Source organism: Alligator mississippiensis, chromosome 13, assembly GCF_030867095.1.
Source record: "Alligator mississippiensis isolate rAllMis1 chromosome 13, rAllMis1, whole genome shotgun sequence".
In the NCBI taxonomy this organism is placed as follows: domain Eukaryota; kingdom Metazoa; phylum Chordata; order Crocodylia; family Alligatoridae; genus Alligator; species Alligator mississippiensis.
The window spans coordinates 36,447,292-36,470,315 of NC_081836.1; the positions used below are offsets into that span (position 1 = coordinate 36,447,292).

Below are 23,024 nucleotides of genomic sequence, written 5' to 3' on the forward strand. Positions count from 1 at the left end.
CTTCCACAGGCAGCATTGATGGCACTTTTCCAATGACCTGAGGTGTCTCCTGTGTGTTCTTCATGTCTCAGCTCCGTAGATGGAGATTATGGTGGAGATTATGACTGCTTGATAAATCATGAGCTTGGTTTCAGATCTGATGTTGCGATCTTTGAACACTCATTTCTTCAGGCATCTGAAGGCTGCACTTGCACTTTTAAGGCAATGTTGGATTTCTTTGTTGATGTCAGCCTTCTGCGAGAGAGGGCTTCTGAGGGATGGGAAATACTCGGCATTCTCCAGGGTCTCACTGTAACTCTGAATTACGGGAGCTAGGGGCTGCTTGTTAAGAGCTTGTTGATGGAAAACTTTTTCAGTAATGGATTTACTGCAGATCTCTTTGAAGTTAGGACAGGAGTTAACCAAGGCTGCATCATCGCTCCAACACTTGATAGTCTTAATATTTCTGGCTGTGATGCTGCATCTGACTACCAGAAAGCTTCCCGTTGGTGTGTGGAGCTAAACTACCAAATAGATGGTAAACTGTTTAATCTCAGCCAATTCTGAGCCAAAACCAAGACCACCCCAAATCATCAAGCTCCAGTACACTGATGTTGCTGTAGTGCGTGCTCACTTGGACGTAGACCTTCCAGCAATTGTCAACATCTTCACTAAGGTGTATAAGAAAATGGGACTGACGCTTACTGTTCAGAAGGCTATTGATACAAGATAGGAAAACACTTCCTACCCTCACAAGGCTCAGGGCTTAGTAGCACAAGACTCTTAGACTTAACCACTGAGAGAGCTAGATGCTCAGAATAAGAAAGGAGCTAGCTTGAAGCACTAGATCTACCACTGTATTTCGCAGACACAGTATTTCTCAGTTTTGAAACATGTTTTAGGGTATTTTGGTCTAGACATACTTCTTCTCTGAGTGACCTGTGATATTGTTCTAAGGTAGGGGTTCTTCAGCTTTCTCCCTTGTCTGAAGATCTTCATCTCGGGATTCTTGCATGGTCCACCCTTCCCACCTGTTCTTAGTCACATGACCCCCCCTGTGGCCACCAGAGCAATAACGTACAAGGAAAAATGATATTGGAAAAAGTTTTATGTATTTTTACATTCTTTCAGTGTGTCTCAGTAGCTGGAACCTAGGAACTAGTCAGTGCCTTGAGGACAGCCTTCAGGTGCTTTCCAGGCCAAATGTGGTCCATAGACCTTAGTTTTAGGATTTCTGAGGAAATGAGAGTCAGGTTGACATTTTGCAGCTACAAATTCCCTTACTGGACTCACTGTTTTCTTAATTGTACGTTCTGATGGGAACTCAGAAATACTGAATAATACATGTTACATGAAGGTGGGATGTGACATTAGGGTAGCAAAACATTGAGAGAATATCCATCAAACAAGTTCCCTGTTAGGTTTCAAGATACTGTACAAATCAACTCTAGGTCTAGCCACTCATGTTCATAATAGGCATGTAACAAGGACAGGGGTTTTGAGCAGTATGCAGCAGTGTAAGGCAGAAAGATTTAGAGCATGCAGAGGTCAGATAACCATTGTTTGTTAATACACACTTCCTTTCCACTGCTCTTTTCAGAGCTGCGTAATCTTCCCCTTTGGATTTACATGGAAAATTTTCTATTATTCCTGAGGTTATGATCTTTATCTATTTTTAGAATGAAATTTTCATCTCACTTCAGCCAGAGTGAAAGCTTTGAACATTCATTATTCAGAAAAATCTTTGTCTTCAAATTATACAAGACCAATGAAAGGAAACAGACTAGCGTGTCAGAAATGCAATGCTAAAAGAAGCTGGGAAGCATGCATTTTCTTGGTGTAGATCTTGTATCTCTGATAAGAAAAGCTCAGGGGAGTTAAACTACATATGTCAGGGAGACCTATTGCTCCCTTTTGCAGAATGCAAGACATATGAGAACTAAGTCTTCAAAAAAGGGTGGCAGTTAGAATTCTAAAAGGCTGAAGATAAATATCTTTTCTTATTTCTAAAACATTAGGCCTGGTCTAGTCAGCTGCTGTCAAATGGATGAATTTCAGCAGGGCCAGGAATCACCTCCACAGCAATAACTTCCCCTTTGTAGTAAAAAACTGTGCCTAAAGAGCTCACATTTCCAGAAGAGAGTTAGAACTATAAGCTGCATATGTTATCACACCACTGATTCAGAGAATTAAATGTTTACAGTAATTGGCATTAGGGATGACTGAAAGTGCCCACTGAAAAGTGCCCAAGACTATTGGAGAGCTTGTGTGGGAAGGTTCTAGGAACAGCACTTCTGCTTATATGGCAGCAGTAGGGGGTTAAGTTGTCTGTAATAATTAGCTTAGTCAAGCCTCTTTCAGATTTGATAACCACTCCCAAACTCCTAAACATATGGTGTTCAGTATGCTAAGAAATCCACTGAAGAACTGAGGTGTGGATGAGAGGCAGTCTTAAATCTGTGCTTCCCAGGGAGCCAGTCTGCTGGTGGTTTAACTGAACCCTGGTTCATCCCATAATTCCAGAAGCCTTGACCCTGCTTGTGCTCTGAGGATCTCCCATATGAAAAGCTGCATGTCTTGCAATTTCCTACAGCACCACACAGTAGGACTTTTGTCTTCGTGCTCCAGTTTTCAAGGGAGTTTCTATAATAGGTTGCTGTGTTTTCAGTACACTTGCTGGAGGGAACAGATGGCTCAGAATATTCCAGGAAGTTCAAAAAAAGTTTTGATGATACCAAATTGAATGCGTTTCATCTTTGTTTCAGGATAGAAATGTAGCTGTTATTTTGGAATATTAGAATAACATTTGTTTGGCAATTACTATAGGGGGGTTAGTGGGCATATGCTTGTTGCAGCATTCTTGAAATCCTCTAAGATCTGGTATGAAGGTAATCCTGGTCTAGTGCAGGGGTGAGCAACATATGTCCCTTAGTCTGGATTTAGACCGCCAAGGTGTATTCTGTCTGGCTCATGGATGGATTCTGTCCAGCCCACAGTGTGGGGGCAAGCCTGCGTTGTGGCATGTATGGCTAGTCCCACCAGCCTCAGGGGTATGGCAGGGCAGGGACAGTGCAGCAGCTGGCCGTTGTTTCCTGGCAGCCCCCATAACAACAGCTCTTTCCGACTGCCCCCACTAGTGTCTCTGCCACCACTGGACCCAGCCCCGCTGCCCTGGCACCCCAGCCCATCCACTCCACACCCATTTCCAGAGGTGCCAGATGGAGCAGGCAGGCATGGTCTCCATGGAAACTGTCCTGGGACTCCCCTGGGCAGGGTGTACTCATTTGGGCAGATGGATAGGGCTGCAGATGGGCAGGAAGCAGCATCTGGCAACGGGCTGAGGCCAGGGCCAGGATCTGGATCATAGGGCAGTGACAGTGTAGGGCCAGGGCCCAGAGCAGAGCCACAATCCACTTCCTGTACATCCCTGCCTGTGGAACCAGTGCCTGTCACAGAGATATGTGGGGAGCAGATTGTGGCTTTGTCCCAGGCCCCTTTGGGAAGATCTACTTTAGTCAGGCGCAAGTTATTGGGCTCAGTGCCTGATATTCAATGGTCTGTCTTATGTAGGATTAAGAATAGAAGATCAAATGGTTCCTTTGGGCTTTATACGCTACTAATTTCTGATTTCCTATGTGTGGTGGAGGGCAGTATCAGTAAGTGACTGCTCACTTCATCCCACCAGTGTGCCTCAGTCCTGTGTTGAAGAGGGAGGAAAAGAGGTTTAATCAGTTCTTGCCTTCTCCATTGAAACTGCCAGTAAGTGTGGTAGTTCTGATGTGGACCTCTGCCTACCAGGAACTGGACTGACTGACATACATTGCTGAATGGAAATGAAGTTGATTGAATTGATTGAATGGCAAAAGGCCTCACGTCTCACTGCCAACCTCCTCAGCCATTCAGTCCCCACTCCTGGCCAGGGTAGTTTGTCACCATAACAGACTAACTAAATAAGGTATTTAAGATCCCTGCCTGCTCTCTCCAGAGAGCTAGAGTGCAAGCTTTTGTGACCCCAAGTTCACATCAGAACTTTTAAAATCAGCTTCACTCTCTTAAAAGGACCCATGTATTATTACACGAGTGCCTAAAGCTGAAACTATGATTTAAAATCTGTAGCTTGTGAGCATTTATTCCAAAGAGTAGGTTCTTACTGGGTCTGAAAACAGTTTAACTGGGCATAATTTTGGTAATAAGCCTCACTCTGGCATCAGGAAAGCACTTGTACGTAGCCTTTGTATGGATGAGGTACCTGCAGATGCCTGTATGAAACTGCATGTGCCTGCTGGGCTTTGTAAGTCATCACTTGTAATGAGCATGAGTATCGTCTAGGATGATGCAAGATTTGCAGCTTCTTACTCTAACTCATGGTGCTTCACAGAAAGTGCCATGAGTTAGAGTGACCCCCCCCCACCAAACCCAACAGATGCTTGCTGTTGGGTTGGTGAGGGGGTGGGGGGGGGGGGGAAACAGTAGGATCAAGCTCCACTTTGGAGCCAAACCAGTGGAGGAGATGCTTGCCTACAAGCCTCTCTGCCATAGCTCTGCCCCCTCTCCCACAGCTCTGGTGCTGTCTGCAGGAAGAGAGGTGGGATGGTGGAGGGGGAGAGGGAACCATGGGCTGCAGTTTGCCCAGCTTAAGCTGGAGGGGGAGGGGGCTGAAGGGGGCCCATGAGGCAGGGGGGTTCCAATCCACTCACCACCTCACCAGCTCAGGCTGGGCAACCCCCCAGCCCATACCTCCCTCCCCCTTCCTTCTCATCCCTCCCTTCCTATAGATAGCCCTGATTGTGCACCGGGATTGACAGAAGTTATCTAAGGTGCTCTGCTTTGGAGCACCTTCATCTGATCCCTCATTAGATGAGGGTTAATTTATCATGTGATTGACCACTTTTAAAGTGCTCTGCAGCTGTGCATGTGTGTCACGGCACAGCTGTAGCGTGCTTTCAGGGGGCCGAGTACATGACATGTTACTTTTTTTAGTGCCATGTTACTGGAGTCATGGATTTTTCAGTGCTACTTGGATTCCTTGGGCCCCTTTATTTTAAAACCTTATTTCTGTAGCAGTTCTGAGAGTTAGTTTTGCCTTAGCTCTCCTGTGACCCTTACTGAATCTTTTCACTGATTAGCAAACTGAGCTCCTTTTCTATTTGACACCACCTTGTTCACAATTTGAATGCAGATGTCAAACTGAGGTCTTGATACTGGAATGTATCAAAGATAATTTCCCTAACACCATCTAAAGCCTGAATCTAATTTCAGATTAGATTCAGAAGTCTCTCTATCAATTTGCTCTCGATGCTGTAACTGATTTCCTGATACAGTAGGTGATGGTGCACACCGTTTGGCTAAGATTAAAGCACTCCATTCATTTCTGAGGCATAGTTTATATTTGCTTAGCAGTTCACTTACAGTATTTAAATAACCTGTAGTTAGCACTGTAGTTAGAGGGTTTTTTTGCCTTTTCAAAGCTGGATACAGCCAACGTGAATTCTTCTCAGTGCTTTCAATTATCCCCCAAGTGTTGGGAAGTCCAAATGAATCTGAGGCATTCCTTATTAAAAATTTCCTAATTTTATTAAGGAATGCCTCGGATTCATTTTGACTTCCCAACACTTGTGCCCAATCCCGTCCCTCTCCCCAACCGAGCACTCCAAATATTAAAAAAGTGATGTTGTAGGGATTTTTATCCCTACCATTAATTCTACTGTTACTTTGATAGCTACAGGAAATTTGCAGGTTATTGCAGGCAAACTGTTAATATGTAATTACTTATTCAAGCCTCATGGTACTGCTTTAGAGATCCATGTGGCTCAAGCTGACTTGGACTTCCAGTTAGCCTACATTTTTATTCCTCACCCTAGTGCAGCTGATGGCATTACGTTATGCACTTAATCAAACTAGAAAAGATTGCTTCTCCATATCCAGAGACCTGATGATTTTATCAGACTGGGAGGGTATCAAATAAAGCGAGACAAGGAGAGGAAGCTGAAATTAGAGAGAATCGTACAGATATAAAAACACTTTCAAAGATTCTGGCATAGAAATTGCAATATATTAAACTGTCTCTTGATTACAGCAACCTACTGGCTAACTTTCTTACAGAAATTTGCTGTATGGAAACGACTGTTATTAAGAGCTTATTTTGTTTAAATTAGAAGTTGAGGGGGTGTCCAACTGGGGTATGTGTCACAGAAGTATCACAATTGGGTTCTGCATCCTGGGCAGTGGTGGTGGTAGCAAGGATCAGGCTTGATGTAGTGGCTGTAGCAACTGAGCTGGCAGCTGCAGAAGCTACTGTTTTTGTGCTCCCCTAGGTAGATGCCCAGTGCCCCATTTGCCCATGTCTTGTTATACTGTTGATGTATTAATACAAACACGTAGCACAGTAATTCTCTTAAAGAAGGAAGATACAATCAGTTGGCAAAAGAACAGAGGTTCGTTTTCTGCAGGTAGGGGTTGACTTAAATGCATCATTTTCATTAGCAGTAATGTAGATTTCAGCATGTAAATTGGTAATGCACTATGAGGAAGTTAGGTCCTGTAGTGTCAGTTATAGCAGAATGGTGGCTATTGTGACAAAGTTAATTTTAGGAGGTTCATGTTCTGAAATGCACATACTTCCTTATCTGTCCACTCCAACATGACACTGAGCAATAGTATATTGAAATTAGTAGGAGGTCTTTCTGTTGACTTCAGTGAGTTTTGTATCAGGCCCTTGGAGAAACAGTTATATTATTTCTACTGAAATTAAACTGCATGCTTTTTATATGAACTTGCAGTATTGCTGCAACCAGTGACTGGTACGTTACATAGTTTCAGGTCTTGCTTATTTATTTATTTATCACCCCACCCTCTATTGTTTTTCTCTCAATTCTTCCAGATTAGTTGCTTTCAAATGCAATATTTCTCCTTTGCTGATTCATAGATAATGGATCAGATTCTGGCCTCAGATATGTTCTCATACATTGCTAAGGATCTGATTTCAGCAGGATCATTCAGAATTTACAATGGCTTTAATGAAGTCTGGTCCATGGGTAGAAACCATTGTATGCAATGGTTCTGGGTTCCTGAATCTGGGTTATATTATATGACACAGCATAATTTTAAATGTATCACAGATTTGGTTCTCTCTACTAAATACAAACAAATGAAAAAAGTAAGAAATAAGCAGGCATTTCCAACAGATGGTGTGGTTGTTCTTAGCAATAAATCTTGGAGGCAATCTAAGTAACAGAACATACTATTCCTGCATGTGAGGAAAGTATGATGCATCTGACTGGAAATTACAGATGATCATTGAACTACATAGCTGGACCTAGAAAGGGGCTGGAAAATGTTATGACCAGTTACAGAGCCATAATGAAAGGAATATGCAGGGGTTCTGGTTCATATTATTATTAAAGCTCAAGGACTGTTATTGTAGTTGCTGGGCATCAACTGCTACAACTGCTTTGTAGTCACCCTCGCAAAACCTCTTCAGTCAAAAAGCCAGGGTGAACCTCTCCTTTTGTGCATACTTTGAAAAGCAGTATTTTGTATATGCAAATACATGATTTTTGAGCCATGTAGATTTTGAATGTATGAAAAATTTAGCACTAGAAGTTAATGACCAATGATTGGAATAGAAGGCTCCGGGTCTCTTTATGGACTAAAATATTTATACATGAGTAAAATAGGGAAAAATGTAGGAGTTTTCATAAATGCCTCACATTTTAGGGCAAGATATTCTTAACTTGAAATCTGTTAATAAACCATTGCCCATCAGTATCTTGTTAGTACAATAATGTCTCGTCTTGTAGATGCTAATTTGGGATTAAACACATTTCAAGATTAAACAAGTGCTTTAGAGTTTTCTTTGTGATATAACCTTTATTAAAGGAGAGGAAAGTGAGGTTTTCTTAACTTGTTGTTATGATAGTGTACAGGGAGACAAGGGAGATGGAAAAAAAAATATAATAACCAGGCAATCAGAATGCTTGCAATTAAACACACATTCATTAAATCACATTTCATTCATTCTTTGAAATACACTTTGAGTCATGAAGTACAGAAAACGTACGCAGACTGATCAGGTAGAGGGGAGGAAATAATAATAAAAAACCCTAGCCCTAAATACTTCAGAGGTGATTAAGAAATAATTTATACCAGAGAGATCAGAAATAGGATACCAACTTTCTGTTACATATGTAAAAGACTCGAGATGTTGTGACACCCTCAGTTGGTGTTGTGAGTATCTCTCTGTTTCCTAGGTCAGGCACCGTGACTTTCCTGCCACGATTTGATGGAAATGTAATTAAAGGAGGGGTTCAGTGGTGTTCCCTGCTCTGTTCCGCAGATGGTAATACTCACTGACTTGGTGTGGCTGGTCCTGGGGTTCTGCCTCCCCTACACCCCAGTCCACTTGACAACCATGAAGGCCATCATGTCCAATTACTGGCTTCAGCCCCTTATGGCCTCCCATCAGCCTCAGTGTGAAGTGCAGGCTTGTAGTTGCAGCCTGGCACTCGTCCCTGGTCCTGGGTCCTGCTCTGTCCCTTCACTGGGCCTGGAACTGTTGTACCCTCCGTGGGTTCGAGGATGGTTGTAATGATTAAGAGCTCCCAAGGCAGTGACAGAGCCCCAAAACCTTTCTCTGGGAACTCTGCATGGGGGAGTCCCTTCTGGCTCCCTTACACTCCTCCCACTCACCTCTGGTGGATCAGCATCGTGGCAGAACCTGCGCTGTCTGGGTTGCACCCCGGCAAGCTTGGCACATCGCCTCCTTTGTTCCCTCAACACCTGGCTTCTTCCAGAGTTTTTAAACGTCCCATGGTGGCAGCCACAGCTGATGTCATCAGCCGGCCACTGCCCAGTCTGATTGACAGATGTTAGAGAAGCTGGCACAGTGCCAGCTTGCATGGCTCACTCCTGGGTAAGTTCTCTGTGGCGCTGGGGTCCCTGGGCCTGTCTTTGGGAGTGTCAGGGTCTGTTCCTGGTGCCTCAGACACCTGTGAACAACCCCAGCCACCACAGACCTCCCCCTTTAAGTTGCCTTGTGGTGTCTTGACATTATGTCGGTCTTCTGTTGTCAACTGGTGCTGCCCCAGTGTGCTTGCAGCATTTCCTTTGTTGGGTCTTCTTGGCTAATATACCTAGAAAGAAAATCGGCAACAAAGTTGTCCTTGCCGGGACAGTGTACTATCATAAACTTAAACGGCTGTAGGGCCAGCATCCAGTGGGTTATACAAGCATTTTCTATGTGAGACCTTGATAACCACTGCAATAGGGCATGGTCCATGACTATTATAAACTCCAACCTAGCAGATAATAACTAAAATACTCTATTTCCCAGTGTATCGCCAAGCATTCCTTCTTGATAGTCGCATACCTGACCTTCACCAAGTTAAGCTTACGACTAGTGAATGCTACTGGGTGCTCTTCTTCTTCTCATTGTTGCAGCAGAATGGCTCCCAGTGCACTGTTTGATGCATCAGTTTGCAAGATAAAAGGTGCTGCAAAATCAGGGGTATGTACCACTATATCTTTACACAGTGCCTCCTTTAATTTTTCAAAACTCTCACACATCTCTGGAGACCATTGTGGGGTCCTTGAGGATTTTCCTTGTAAAGCATCTGTTAGGGGTTTGACTAGCTCCACTAAGTGTGATATGAATTTATGATAATAGATGATGAGCCCCAGGAATGATTGTAGTTGCTGTTGATTACGTGGTTCCTGGAAGCATCGTATCACCTCAACTTTGTCCTTTAGGGGCTTGATTATCCCTTGTCCTATGCAGAACCCCAAATATTTGATCTGTTGCCTGGCAAGTTTGCACTTCTTAGGGTTAGCTGTCATCCTGACCGCTCTTAATTCCCCTAGGATGGCCTTCAGAGTGTGGAGGTGCTGTGCCCAATCCATTTTGAAGATCACTATATTGTCGATATAGGCGGCTGCATGTGGGGCCAGTAGTGAGTCCATCAGTCTTTGAAAAGTGGCCACAGCCCCATTAAGCCCAAATGGCATATGTGAGAATTCAAATAAGCCCCACAGCTTCCAAATGCTGTCTTGGCACAATCTGAGGGCTTTGTGGGGATTTGCCAGTATCTCTTGGATAGGTCTGCAGTTGATATAAATTTCGCTTCCCCTATTTTCTCCAGGAGATGGGCCGCATCTCCTGGAGAAGTTGCTAATGCATTTAATTTTCAGTAATCGATGGTGACCCATTATGGGGCTGTGCCATGGGCTCCAGGATGGGAAGATGGTACCCTCCTTCTGCATTTTATCTATCTCCTGGTGCACCTCTTCTTGCAGCAGTTACGGGATGGGTCGCCATCTTTCTCTGACTAGTGTCCCTGGCAGTGTTCTAATGTCATGTTCCACTCCTCTAGCCCATCCAGGAGTCTGCTGGAATACATCTTGAAATGCCTTCACAAACTTGGCCACTTCCCATTGTTGCCCTGTGGTCAGTTGTTTCCTGAATTGGACTTGTGCCTTTGGTGTCTCACCGGTTTTCAGCTCCAGATAAGAGGTTCTGAACTCCCTGTCCTCTTCATTATGCAATGCCATCCAGTGTCTCCCACTCTGAGTAGGTTGTGGTAAATTTGGTGCTCTCTTTGGTGTCCAGGCTTAAAGACTTCATAGTCTACAGGCCCCACCTGTCTGACCACCTTGAATGGTCCTTGCCATGTTGTGAGTTGTTTGCTCATGGATGTGGGGAGTAGAACCAGTACCATATCCCCTGGCTGGAATGCTCTCGCCCTTGTTCCATGATCGTATCGGGCCTTCTGCTGCAATTATGATTCTTTTATATTCTGATTAGCAATCTGCTGTGCTCAGTACAGCCATTTCTGTAGCTCCCGGTGATAATTCCTCTGCTGTGACCCTATGTCCTGCTGGCCTCTCCCAGTCTTTCCTGATCATATGCAGCAGTCCCCTTGGGTTGTGCCCATATACTAGCTGGAAGGGTGAGAATTGAGTTGATTCTTATGGTGCATTACACAGTGCAAACAACAATGGTGTTAACACCGTGTCCCAGTTGTGTGGGTCCTCCTGGGCGCACCTCCGAAGCGTTCTCTTGATCATCCCATTTAGCCTCTCCACTAACACACTGGACTGGGGGTGGTGCATGGATGTCTTCAGTGGGTAATGTGTAAGGTGCTGCAACAGTGCCTTCATTACTCCCGACATAAAATTGGTCCCCTGGTTGGTGAGGATCTCGTGAGGTATCCCAGCTTGGGCAATCCATTTTAGTAACTCTTCCACCACCAGGTTGCTGTGATTCACCTGAGCAGTGCCGCCTCTGGGAATCATGTGGCATAGTCTGCCAGGAACAGTATGTATTGATACCTAGCATGGGACTTCATCAGTGGTTTCATGATGTCCAATGCCACCCATGAGAGTGGTGTTTCAATTGTAGGCATTGACTGTAAAGGGGCTTTAGGAGTCCTCTGCTCTTGAGCTTTTTGGCACTCTGGACATGCCACACCCCATCACTCTACATCATCTTGTAAATGTGGCCAGAAGAATTCACAGGCAATACATGCCTTTTTCTTGCTGTACTCCAGGTGCCCTCCCAATGCGGTGTCATGTACCAAAGGCCAGGTTTGACAGTGGAACATGCTTGGTACACTAGTTGGTGTCTCTCCGCCCTGGTCTCTTGCCCCATCTGGACCCGATATAGAAGACCCCACTTTACCTCATAATGGACCTCTCTTGTTGATGTCCCATCCTGTGTATCCTCATCTGCCAGCCATTGTAGTTCTGGATCCTCCTGCTGGGCACTGCCCTTCAGAGTGCTGGAATTTCATGATGAGCTGAGAGTCAGGCTGGCCCCATTGTTGACCTGCGAGATGATTATAGGCCACAGGTTGTTCACCGAGCCCTAGATGTACACTTCTGATGTAGCGGTAAGCTGCTACCAAGTCCCCTCTCAGCCTTCTCTTTTTCAGGCTGGAGAGTCCCAGGTCCCTCAGCCTTTCCTCATATGGCTTGCCATGCAAGTCTCTGATCATACGAGTGGCCCTTCTCTGGACTCTCTCAAGCTTTACCATGTCCTTGTTAAGGTGCAGAGCCCAGAACTGGAAGCAATACTCCAGCTGCGATCTCCCCAGTGCTGAGTAGAGCAGGAGAATCACTTCTTTGCAATGGTTTTGCTGGAGATGCACCAATTCATGCATGCCAGCGTATTCTTGGCCCTGCTGGCTACAGCACTGCACTGCTGCTCATGTTCATACTGTGGTCAATTATAACCCTCAGGTCTTGGTGTACAAATGATGGGGGATTTTCAGTCCTGCTGCTTGATAAGAGGCAGCAGTTGCACAAGCACACGTCACAAGTTTTGCCTGTCAGCAGCTAGGGGTGCAGGGCCCCAGAACTCCCTGAACTTATCTTCTTGACAGCCAGCAGGCTTTGTGGCTGCAGCAGGGCCTAGCAGCCAGGCCTGCAGTGGTTCCCCCCGCCCCAAGATAGACACAGTTGCACAAGCACCCATGACATGAGTTTTTCCTGCCTGTGGCCAGAGGTGCAGGGCCCCAGAACCCCTGCACCTATCTCCTCAACAGCTGGCAGGCTTTGTGGCCACAGCAGGGGCTAGCAGGCCTGCAGCTTTCACCTGGTTGCGCCTTAACACAGTGTCATCCATGTCACGAATTTTGCTTGTCCACAGCTTGAGGTGCAGTTTCCCCAAACCCCTGCACCTATCTCCTTGAAACTTGGCAGGCTTTGTGGCCTCCACATGGGCTAGCATGCCTGCAGTTTTAACCCCCTGTGTCTTAACACATACATGTGACATGAGTTTTGCTTTCAGGATTTTGGGGTGCACTTGGGGTGCAGTTCTATGAACCCCCCTGCACCTATCTCCTTGAAACTTGGCATGCTTTGTTGCTTCATCAGGGGCTAGCATGCCTGCAGTTTTAACCCCAATGTGGCTTAACACATACATGTGATGTGAGTTTTTCTCTCAAGACTTTGGGGTACAGTTTCTCTGAAACCTCTGCACCTATCTTCTTGAGACTTGGTGTGCATCATGCCCTCAGAAGGTGCTACCATTTCTGTAAGTTTCATCCAGATCTGTCAAGAACTGACAAAGTTATAGCCTGTTTTGACCTTCCTCATTATATCCTATGGGCGAAATGTCAAAACAGTGTCGAAACGGCAAAACGTTTCGACGGAACGAAACGGAACAGCTGTTTCGACTCAAAACAAAAGTCAAAATGAAACACTGTTCTGTAGAAATGCTGGTCAGAACGGAATGCTCCCATTTCGCACAGCCCTAGCGCTGAGCCTTTAACAGGTGCTGGTGTGCATTCAGTCTGTTATAGTGCCACACATTCTGTGAGTGCTTGGCATGAGGAGCTGCTGCTAACTTCAGTGCCAGTGGGCATGCTGCTTGTGGACTGTTTGTGGGGTAGGCCTATGGTTTATATGCTCACCTGCAACTTGGTGCATTGTAATACCTGAAGCAGTGGAATCATTTCTAAATGAATGTTCAGCCTTTGGTTAATAGTCTGGAAGGATCAAAGTTTATATTCTGAAAGAGAAGGTTTACTGAGACACTAGAGATGTAGACAAGAATTATTGTATTTGCTTGACCATTTCTCAATATTTTTTCTTTTTGTTTTAAACTTTGTAAACCCACCCCATAACCGCTGCGCCCCACCATCACAAAACAACAACAAAAAACTCAAGCCTCCTCTACCCCGACTCCCACAAAATTATTGGAAAAATATCCAAAAAACCCCCAACCAAACAAAAAACCCCTCCTCAGTTTCCAGCCCTCCTTCCCAAAATAGAAGAAGTTCCCTTTTGGGGGGCAAATAAAATCCGAATAGTTTTGGGTTTTAAATTGAAAAAATTGGTTGTTGAAAAGATTTTTTTTTTTTTTTTGAAGGAGAATAAAAATTAAATTTGGAGTAAAAAGAAAAAAGAACATTTTTGTCAGCTTGTCGTAAGGAAAAACCCATCTAGCATTGCTGTTCACAGTAGCATAAGAGATGGGGGCAAATGGAGCACCAGCCCTGGGTGCCAATCCTGAGGGGGATTAAAAAATAGGAACAGCTGTGCTGCCAACTCAACTGCTGCCACACGACTGGCAGCACAGACATCAATGTTGCTGCACATGTGGCTGCCACACAGGGTGTTCAAGCACCCAATTACACTTCTGTCTGTGAGATGTGAGTGTAAGTTGCCAGGTCTTTGTTTGAACCATGTCTTTATTTATCTTTTTCTATTAGCATCTCACCTTTTCAGAGAGAACTTTGGTTGTGGCACTTAGAAGGCCTTTTCTGTCTATCAGCTTCCCTCTTTAATTCCATCTGTCACTGACCATCTGTAGTTGCTGAAATGGATATGCCATATGGATATGCCGTATCTCTGTTGTGGGCCTGCATGAGCCTAGAAAGAAAAACTATGCTTCATATTTTCAACTGAAATCCCCCAAACATGGCTATAAATGATATAAGTGAAGACCATGTTTTTTCCCCCCTAAGCACGTTAGTACTGCACATTTTACTGCCTGCTAGAGTTTCAACAAAAGTTTGTAACAGATTTAATGTATCAGAACAAAAAGACATGCAATGGACTATAGCGCATGTTGTTTTTAATTGTATTAGTTTATAGGGAAATTTGCAGTTGTATGAAATATGTCTCAAACTTGAATCTCTTGCTTCCCACCAGCTGTATTTATAGATGCTGTGTAGCTTTATGTACTTTCACTGTACTGTACAGGTGGACAGAAAAATCATAAACCTAATTTAGGGCTTGATTGTGGAGTTACTGCAAACTGTGGACAACCCAGACTCCTAACTGTGACTTGGAGACTTCCAGTGTGATCCTTGGTCTCTCCCATTTACTCCAAGGAGAGCCTTTTAACTGACTCTGGTTAATTTTCCTCTCCTACACTGGCTCAGGGGGGAAGGGGTGGAGTTAACGCTCCAGTCACCTATGTAGGACTGGAGTAGCTTTTTGTGCAAACTGTTCCATAACTATGATACAAGTAGCCCATGGAGGGGAGGAAAGCAGGGTGCCTTACATCTCCTTGGTGCCCTGTCTGAATGGCTGTTTCCCCTGATGCCTTTACTCCTGAGGTTGATTTCAATTAAGGTAAATAATCTTGCATATTATTATCTTAGACAAATACATGCACATGAAGCAAACACTTTGCTCTGATACAGCCTGAACATAGTTCTAAGCAGAGTTCAGATCCAGATCAGAATTTCTTGACATAACCATTGCTGGCATCATTGGGATAAAGAGGTTCCCAAAGCAATTTGGAAGCCGAGGTTTGTGTGGTTATTGACAGATAAGAGTTTGGAAGAGAATGAAACGATTAGGAATTTGCAAAGGAATTTGAGACTTTCTGCTGGTAGCTGAAATCTGTTTCCAAGTGGGAATATTTTTTATATGTCACTTGGCAAAAATTAACTCAAGATAACTTGGCATTTGGCACCATACACAGTGTGTTTGCCAGGTTATCCATTAATCATACATGAATGGAAGCAAGGTTCTTGGCACTGACATAATGTCAGTGGTACACATTGAATAGCAATAACTTATACTGTATGTTAGTACTTGTATGGTAGCATAGAATTCTTTAACAAGCAGAAAAAAATCTTGATATTTGGATTAAAACTGTTTGGAGAAAAGGGAGTTTCTTTAAAACCTACACAGCATATTTATATTTTACTTTTTGAGGCAGCATTTCTTAACAGGCAGACTTTCTATTAACAGATCATTCTTCAGAAAACAATTAGCTGCGATTTTTGAAGCTGTGCAGTCAGTTCAAAGGAAACATAGTATTCAAATGAATAGCAATGCATGGCTAAATCACCTATGTTTTGTTCTTTCAATTGCCCACTCATGAGATGGGGATGGTCTCTTAGTAGGTATTGGGATTGCGCAAGTGCCAGTCACAAAGAGGCTGCAATCTTAGTTGGTGCTCCTGGGCAGTGGTGCAGTTCAGATATCAGTCTTTCTTTTAAAACCATAATAACCTTTTCTTCATTTAACTTGCTATCTTCTGCCTATATGTTCCTGGATTCCAGGCCTGCAATGGGGAAAGAACCTCTGCAGGAGGATGGTAGTGTAAGGGCATGTATATAACTGTCTTAGTCATTTACAAGTTTCTGATGAGGTCTTTTTTAATTGGTAAAGACAGATATTGGACATCTGCACTTTGAGCAGTCATCTTTTAGAAATATAGTCATTTAGGATCAGGCACTTCATTTGGTGTAAATTGTCATAGTTTCATTAAAGTCAGTAGAGATAAACCAGAAGGCACTATGTGAGAACCTGACATCGGCGTCAGTAGAGACAACCCTTATGCTGAATACCTCTTTACACAAAAGTAGCTCAGGAGTACTTCAAGTAGAGCTGTGTAGAGCTTTTGTAACAAATTCCTGCCGTGTCTTGAAGATGAATCAATGGCTCCATCAGTCTATTCAATCTTTACCTTCTGTGATCTCATATCTCAATAGTACAAGGCAACCATTTGTTAGCAGAATGACTTATGTCTAAATTTATCTTTTTTTTTCCCCTGGACAGAGACCGCATAGAGCAGGGGACATGCTGAAAGGTGTTGCTGAAACTGACAAGTTTCCTGGTCAAGAGTTCTGTTACAAAACTGATGGAAATGATTAGGATCCTAAAATGAACTGTCAAAGTCCAGTGATTTATTGATCTGTTACAGTGAGATTCACCAGATCAGATGAAACTCACTGGTTTGTCTGATATTTTTTTTTTTTTTTGTGAATCTCTGGATTTATATGAACATAATACAAGAGAGTCACTAATACTGAACTTATCAAACTTCCTCTAAATATTTATGTAAATCAGAAATAATTTTTTTATTCACAAAGGGATTTCTTGATTTTCCACCGGAAAAATTTGTGCGTGTGCACGTGTGTGTTGGAGAGGGAGGGAGGGGTGGGGGGGAGTAGGCAGGTATAGGAAGCAGATTTGGAGTGATGTCTACACGTTTGCTCCATGTGTTTGCATATATACATATATGTCTTCCTATAAAAACATATATACATATAATAATAAAAGCTCTGTGGGACTGAAGTAGAAACTATTTCTTGGGTCTTCTTTTGCTTTTATGTAATACAGAGTTAATCGTCCAGTAACCTGCAAAGTCGAACTTGTTAACTTAATTTAAACTTAATTTATTTCTTGCTCAGCTCCATCCTTCGTCAGGTCATGACTCATAAGTACCCATTTGCAGGCAAGAGTCAGATCCTTAGCTGGTGTAAATCAGTATTATTTCCATTGAAATCAATGGAGCTGTGCTAATTTGTACCGGCTGAGGACATGGCTTAGCATATGCTTACTGTATTCAACCATTTCTTACATTTGTATTTATAGTAGTGTTGTCCTGTAGGGCCAAGTCGGCTTGCAGGATCTGAAACTTGTGCTGTTACATGGGAGGGTGTGACACAATTGTGCATACACACACACGCACATACACACACTCTAGGCGCGTGCACACACACTCTGCCAACTCAGGTGCATACACATCCAAGATTACCAGTCTAAGCACATGCACACCTACATGCACCTAGGGAGGAAAAATGTCCAGCACACCTACAGCCTAGGGAATGACCTGCTGGGTGGCACAGAGGTGGAAAGGGATCTTGGAGTCCTAGTGGACTCCAAGATGAACATGAGCCGGCAGTGTGACGAAGCCATCAGAAAAGCCAACGGCACTTTATCGTGCATCAGCAGATGCATGACGAATAGGTCCAGGGAGGTGATACTTCCCCTCTATAGGGCGCTGGTCAGACCGCAGTTGGAGTACTGCGTGCAATTCTGGGCGCCGCAATTCAAGAAGGATGCGGATAACCTGGAGAGGGTCCAGAGAAGGGCAGCTCGTATGGTCAAGGGCCTGCAGACCAAGCCCTATGAGGAGAGACTAGAGAAACTGGACCTTTTCAGCCTCCGCAAGAGAAGGTTGAGAGGCGACCTTGTGGCTGCCTTTAAGTTCATCACGGGGGCACAGAAGGGAATTGGTGAGTATTTATTCACCAAGGCGCCCCCGGGGGTTACAAGAAACAATGGCCACAAGCTAGCAGAGAGCAGATTTAGATTGGACATTAGGAAGAACTTTTTCACAGTTCGAGTGGCCAAGGTCTGGAACGGGCTCCCAAGGGAGGTGGTGCTCTCCCCTACCCTGGGGGTCTTCAAGAGGAGGTTAGACGAGTATCTAGCTGGGGTCATCTAGACCCAGCACTCTTTCCTGCTTATGCAGGGGGGTCGGACTCGATGATCTATTGAGGTCCCTTCTGACCCTAACATCTATGAATCTATGAATCACCAATTCAAGCACCTATACACTATACACACCAAAAGTTAGACAAAAATCAATTGTCAATACCCGCAACCCAATATGGATATATGGATTACTAATTCATATACCATGCACATACATACCACGCATATGTATATATGTATTTACCAGTTCTCACACACACACCACACACCTACACATACACGCAGGTGAGTTCCTGACTTGGGTGGTGTGGTGCATCTGTGTGCTTGGGGTACTTGGGTTAGCTAGGGTGCTTGGTGACTATAGGAGTGGGGAAATCAAGGGTCAAAGATTTCCAGAAGGAGGGGAAGGAGGGAGATGAATGGGGGTTAAGATGAGAGAGGGAAAACTAAGACGGTGAAAGTACCAGGAGTGAAAGTAGCTGGGGCCGGGTTTAGAACCAGCAGACTGGAGGGGAGCTGGGGTTACTTAAGGTCAAGTGGCCCTAGGTTCACTGGTGCTGGGGTGGAAGCAAGGGAAAAAGCCCATTGGCAAGGAGGAGACAGCCAGGAAAGAGAAAGGTAGAAAGTTGGGAGATGAGAGCCTGAAACTGAGGCAGAAAGCTGGCAATTTGGGGCTGGAAACTGAGAGGCAGAAAGCTAGGAGATTAGGAGGCAGATAAGTGGTGGTAAGGAGGAAACAGCCAGGAAACAGACAAAAACTGAACTCGGGGTTTCAAAATAACAGGTTTATTAAACAGACAACACTACACAGCCCCATGAAGTTATTGGTGTGCACGCGTGCACGCACACACGCATGCGCGCGCGCGCACACACGCGCATGCACACACACAGACAGACAGACAGAGCGCAGGAGAGAACAGAGTCCAGGTCCTTTGCTTGAGGAAAGAAGGTGGGTGATAGCTACCTATCCTGGGCTGTGAGTTGATCTGTGATGGCCAGTCAGGGTCTTCTTCAGCAAGGCGTTGTCCAGAGGGGGTCGCCGGCAGGGCCTCTGGGTGAATAAGTGGTGTGGCATGGTGCTGGTCCAGATGGAGAGGGCGTCCCACTGGGTCTGTCTTCACTGCCCTCTTTTATAGGGGCAGACCTTCTATGACCGTAGTGGCAGGGGCATACCCAGGCAAAGGTCAGCCCCTGGTGTACTGAGCATGTGCATTCCAGGGAAGGACATGCAGTTTCAGGTGTATGTATCATAGAATCATAGAAGCAGGATCAGAAGGGACCTTGTAGATCTTCAAGTCCGACCCCCTGCCTGGGCAGGAGGAAGACTGGGCTGTAATGGTGGGTTGACTGGTTTCTGCAGCAGTCTTTGTCTTCCAAATCTTGAATGAGGGAGGGTCAATGCAGGGTGATGGTTGGGTCATCGACTTGATGGTTTGGTCATTCAGAGTGAGCTATTTTTAGACCTACTGCCATTGTCTGTCAATCACCCACTCACACATGGAACCAGTTTGCATGGGAGGAGGGTCATGAGTCACACAGTTACAACACAGTTACGATGGGGTATGCCCAGGCAGGGGACACAAGACGGAGACTTGACATTACAAGATGAGGGCTTGACATGACTTATGCTAACTTACACATGTAGGCCTAAAAAAAAGTAAAAATCAGTAAAACAGTAATATAAAACACTAAAAATCAATATCGGCATAATAACTATATAATATAAAATAGTGGTTATCCATAAAGGAGAGAGAGAAAAACAAACAAACAAATAAAAATTTGCTATTAAAATAAAATGCTAAAGCTTATTCTATGTCTTAGTTTACTTGTACTTATCTATAGGGAATAGAGGGGGAGAGAAAAAGTAAAAAAATAATTGGGGAAGGGAGGGAATGTATTTTAAAATAATAATAAAAAAGAAAAACTCAGGGTTTTGCTACAGTAGCTCATTGTTTTGTATGAATCTGTTCCCTGCTACAAAGTCCAGATCTGGGTCAGAACCCTTCCACGTTTAGGGCTGTTTGCACTCCCAGTATAGTTTCATGCTTGTCTCCATTGTTTATTATAGTAATTGCTAGCGATTTAAAAAAGGAAGTAGTAATGGCTTATACATGGATTTAGGGGGGGAAAAAAAAGGATAATGGAGGTACACCAGTCTTCAGCAATATATTTAGCATCTAGTCCTTATCAACCATTTCTCAACTTGGTCTTTAATTCTAACTCTCTTCTTCTTTTGTAGTTTTTTGCATCATATTCGTTGTGGCATTTCACCTCCTAGCTACTGGCCGTGGCAAAGGACATCCCAGCTTGGCTAACTTTGGAGCTCTCCCAAACCTCTTTGGAGCTTGTTCACTGGCTGCTGTATCTCATGCCACCCTTCCTCAGATCATCCCTCCTATACAAAACAAGGCCTATCTTGGTTTTGGTATTGCTATTGTCTTCATAGTTGTGGGGACTCTCTATGCCCTGCTTTCATTAACAATCATGTTCACCTTTGAAAATGAGAAGATTCAGACAATTGTCCTGTTAAATTTTTTGGACTGCTCTGTTGCTCCTGGGGTGTTCTTCATTTATTTCTTAGGACTCTATACCACTTTTAAGGTGAGTGCCATCTTTCCCTTGAATGCAGTGACTTTAAGGGATAATCTATGGGTTATGTTTAGCCCATTTCAGTGTTCTCACATCTGGATTGTTGAAAGACTCATCTTTCCGATATTGACCATTCTCCCACCAATTGTGATTGCAATGGTTACAGAGAATATAGAAGTGATTGTAGGAGTAACTGGCTCTTATGCTGCAACCATTATCCAGTTTGTTATTCCACCTCTATTGGTGTTCTTCAGCCGGAGAGATACCCATGAGAAGTTTGGCCCCAGTGTTCATATCAAATTTGCTTCTCCATTTCAACACAACCTTTGGATAATTATAGTCATCATCTTTGCTGTATTTGCTCTAATCACAGTGACAGTATTGTATATAACACATCAAAGTTAATAAAAATATCTGTGTTACATAATAAAACATATAGCAAGTGAATTGGTTATCCACAATATGTCATACATACATATTTTTGTGCTAAAAACAGAAACATAACACCATATTATTGATCCTTACTCAGGCAGGTTATACACAGAATTGATCTGTATTACACCTTCATTTTATGTTCTAACCTGCTCATATAATTTTTATGTCCTAACTCTCCTAAGAAGTCTTTGCAAATGATGTCTTACATAGTTGTTACACTTTTATTTAGTAATTACATAAAACATGTTGTATTGAACTGGTTAAGATGGAGGGTGGAATTAGCCACTGTCACTAATGCAGTGATTCTCAAATGGTTCTGTGGTACCCTGAGATACCTTGAGATCTTTCTGTTGCAGGGTGCCATATAATATTAGCTGTTAGATTCTCAAAACATCATTCACAAGATAAACCCAGAGACTTTAAAAAGGAATCCATAGTGTTAAAAGCATTCTGACCTGTTGTGACCTTTCTGAGTTCTTTGCAACAGAATTACTCTATTATTTGTCTGTAGTAACAAATCTAGTGAAAACTAAGAGTTGGCATTTTCTGAAGAGTGCTTTGAGTCTATTGAGTGCCTTGATCTAAAATGGTTGAAAACCACCGCACTAATGAAATGCAGCAATTCCTAGGGCAGGGGCTGGCAACCCCCAGCACAAATGTCAGTATGTGGCAAGTGCAAGTATTTTGCTTGGCACACCTGCCTTGGGGTGGATGGCAGGGAAAGGTTGGGGCTGTACTGAGACAACAGAGTTTGGGCTCCTTGCAGCTCCTCTGCCATGCACCCCCGGCATGCTAGCATCTTACAAGTTGAAGTTGCAACTGTTTTTGGCACTCTGCCTAAAAGTGTTGCCAACTCCTGTCCTAGGCTATATATCTACACATAGAAAACAGCTGTTTAACATAAAGTAAAACTGAACAATAGTTTGCAGCAGAAAGTGAGGAGGAGGAATATATCTGCAGGGTGAATCTGAATAGTTGATCTTACAGTAGTGACTGCTAAGATATTTACATTGCATGGCAGCATTACTAGGTGTCTAGTTTTCACTTAGATAAAGCAAGGCACATTCAGATAGCAATCCTGTGTCCATCTGTGATGATGTGTGTTGTGTGTGTTTGTGTAGATTCATTCCCTTGTCAGTATGAGAGAATTGTTGTCAGAATAAATAAACGAATTATTATAAAGTGCTTGAAGTACTTGGATTTATTATTATTGCTATGTATAATTCCCATTGGTAAACATTCCTTATCATAACTGGATGAAAGCATTTTAACAAACTGAGGAAGTGCCAGACGAGGCATAGGCTACCCATGATTATAACAGTTTGGGAGTACGATGCAGTCTGAGTCCACTATGGTTTCCCATGCTCTATGATGTTTTTTACTAATGAGTTTATTTATAATAATTAACAAATCTTGTGAAATAAAAACTTTTTTAAAGCTCTTGAGAAAGTCAGTCCAACAGCATGAAACTGCTGTCATTAAGACAAATTAGTAGAGCTCTGTGCAGCAACAGAACTAGAATAGGTCTTTTAAGATGCATATTCATAGAGCCATGATACAAATCTGCTCTTTGGGAAATGTCAGAAACCTAAGCTACTGAAGAACATGACTTCTTGGTTAAAAGGTGCTTCATGCAAAGTGCACATTATGCTGTTGTCTGCATTGGTTGTTGATCAATTTCTGGATATAGTTCTGGTTATTCATGTTAGCTTAAATTGTTGGGTTCCTAACAGCTAGAGAACTAGGTTTTTTCTCCATCTGTAATCACCAACAGATGAGCCTTTTGGGGTGAGATAGATACCAGGATATTGTTAGTGAAGGATTCTGAACTTCAGACT

The 23,024-nt window shown here is 43.6% G+C and overlaps 1 protein-coding gene across 1 annotated transcript in view; it reads left to right on the forward strand.

Annotated features, from left to right (window-relative positions):
- LOC132244631 (transmembrane protein 104-like) overlaps positions 1–22,368 on the forward strand; it is a 56,238-nt gene extending 33,870 nt beyond the window's left edge. The window contains exon 3 of the mRNA XM_059716471.1: positions 20,402–22,368. Coding sequence (XP_059572454.1) covers positions 20,402–21,156 — 755 coding nt within the window. The 3' untranslated portion in view covers positions 21,157–22,368. The remainder of the gene's footprint in view (positions 1–20,401) is intronic.
- The last annotated feature ends 656 nt before the right edge of the window (positions 22,369–23,024 follow it).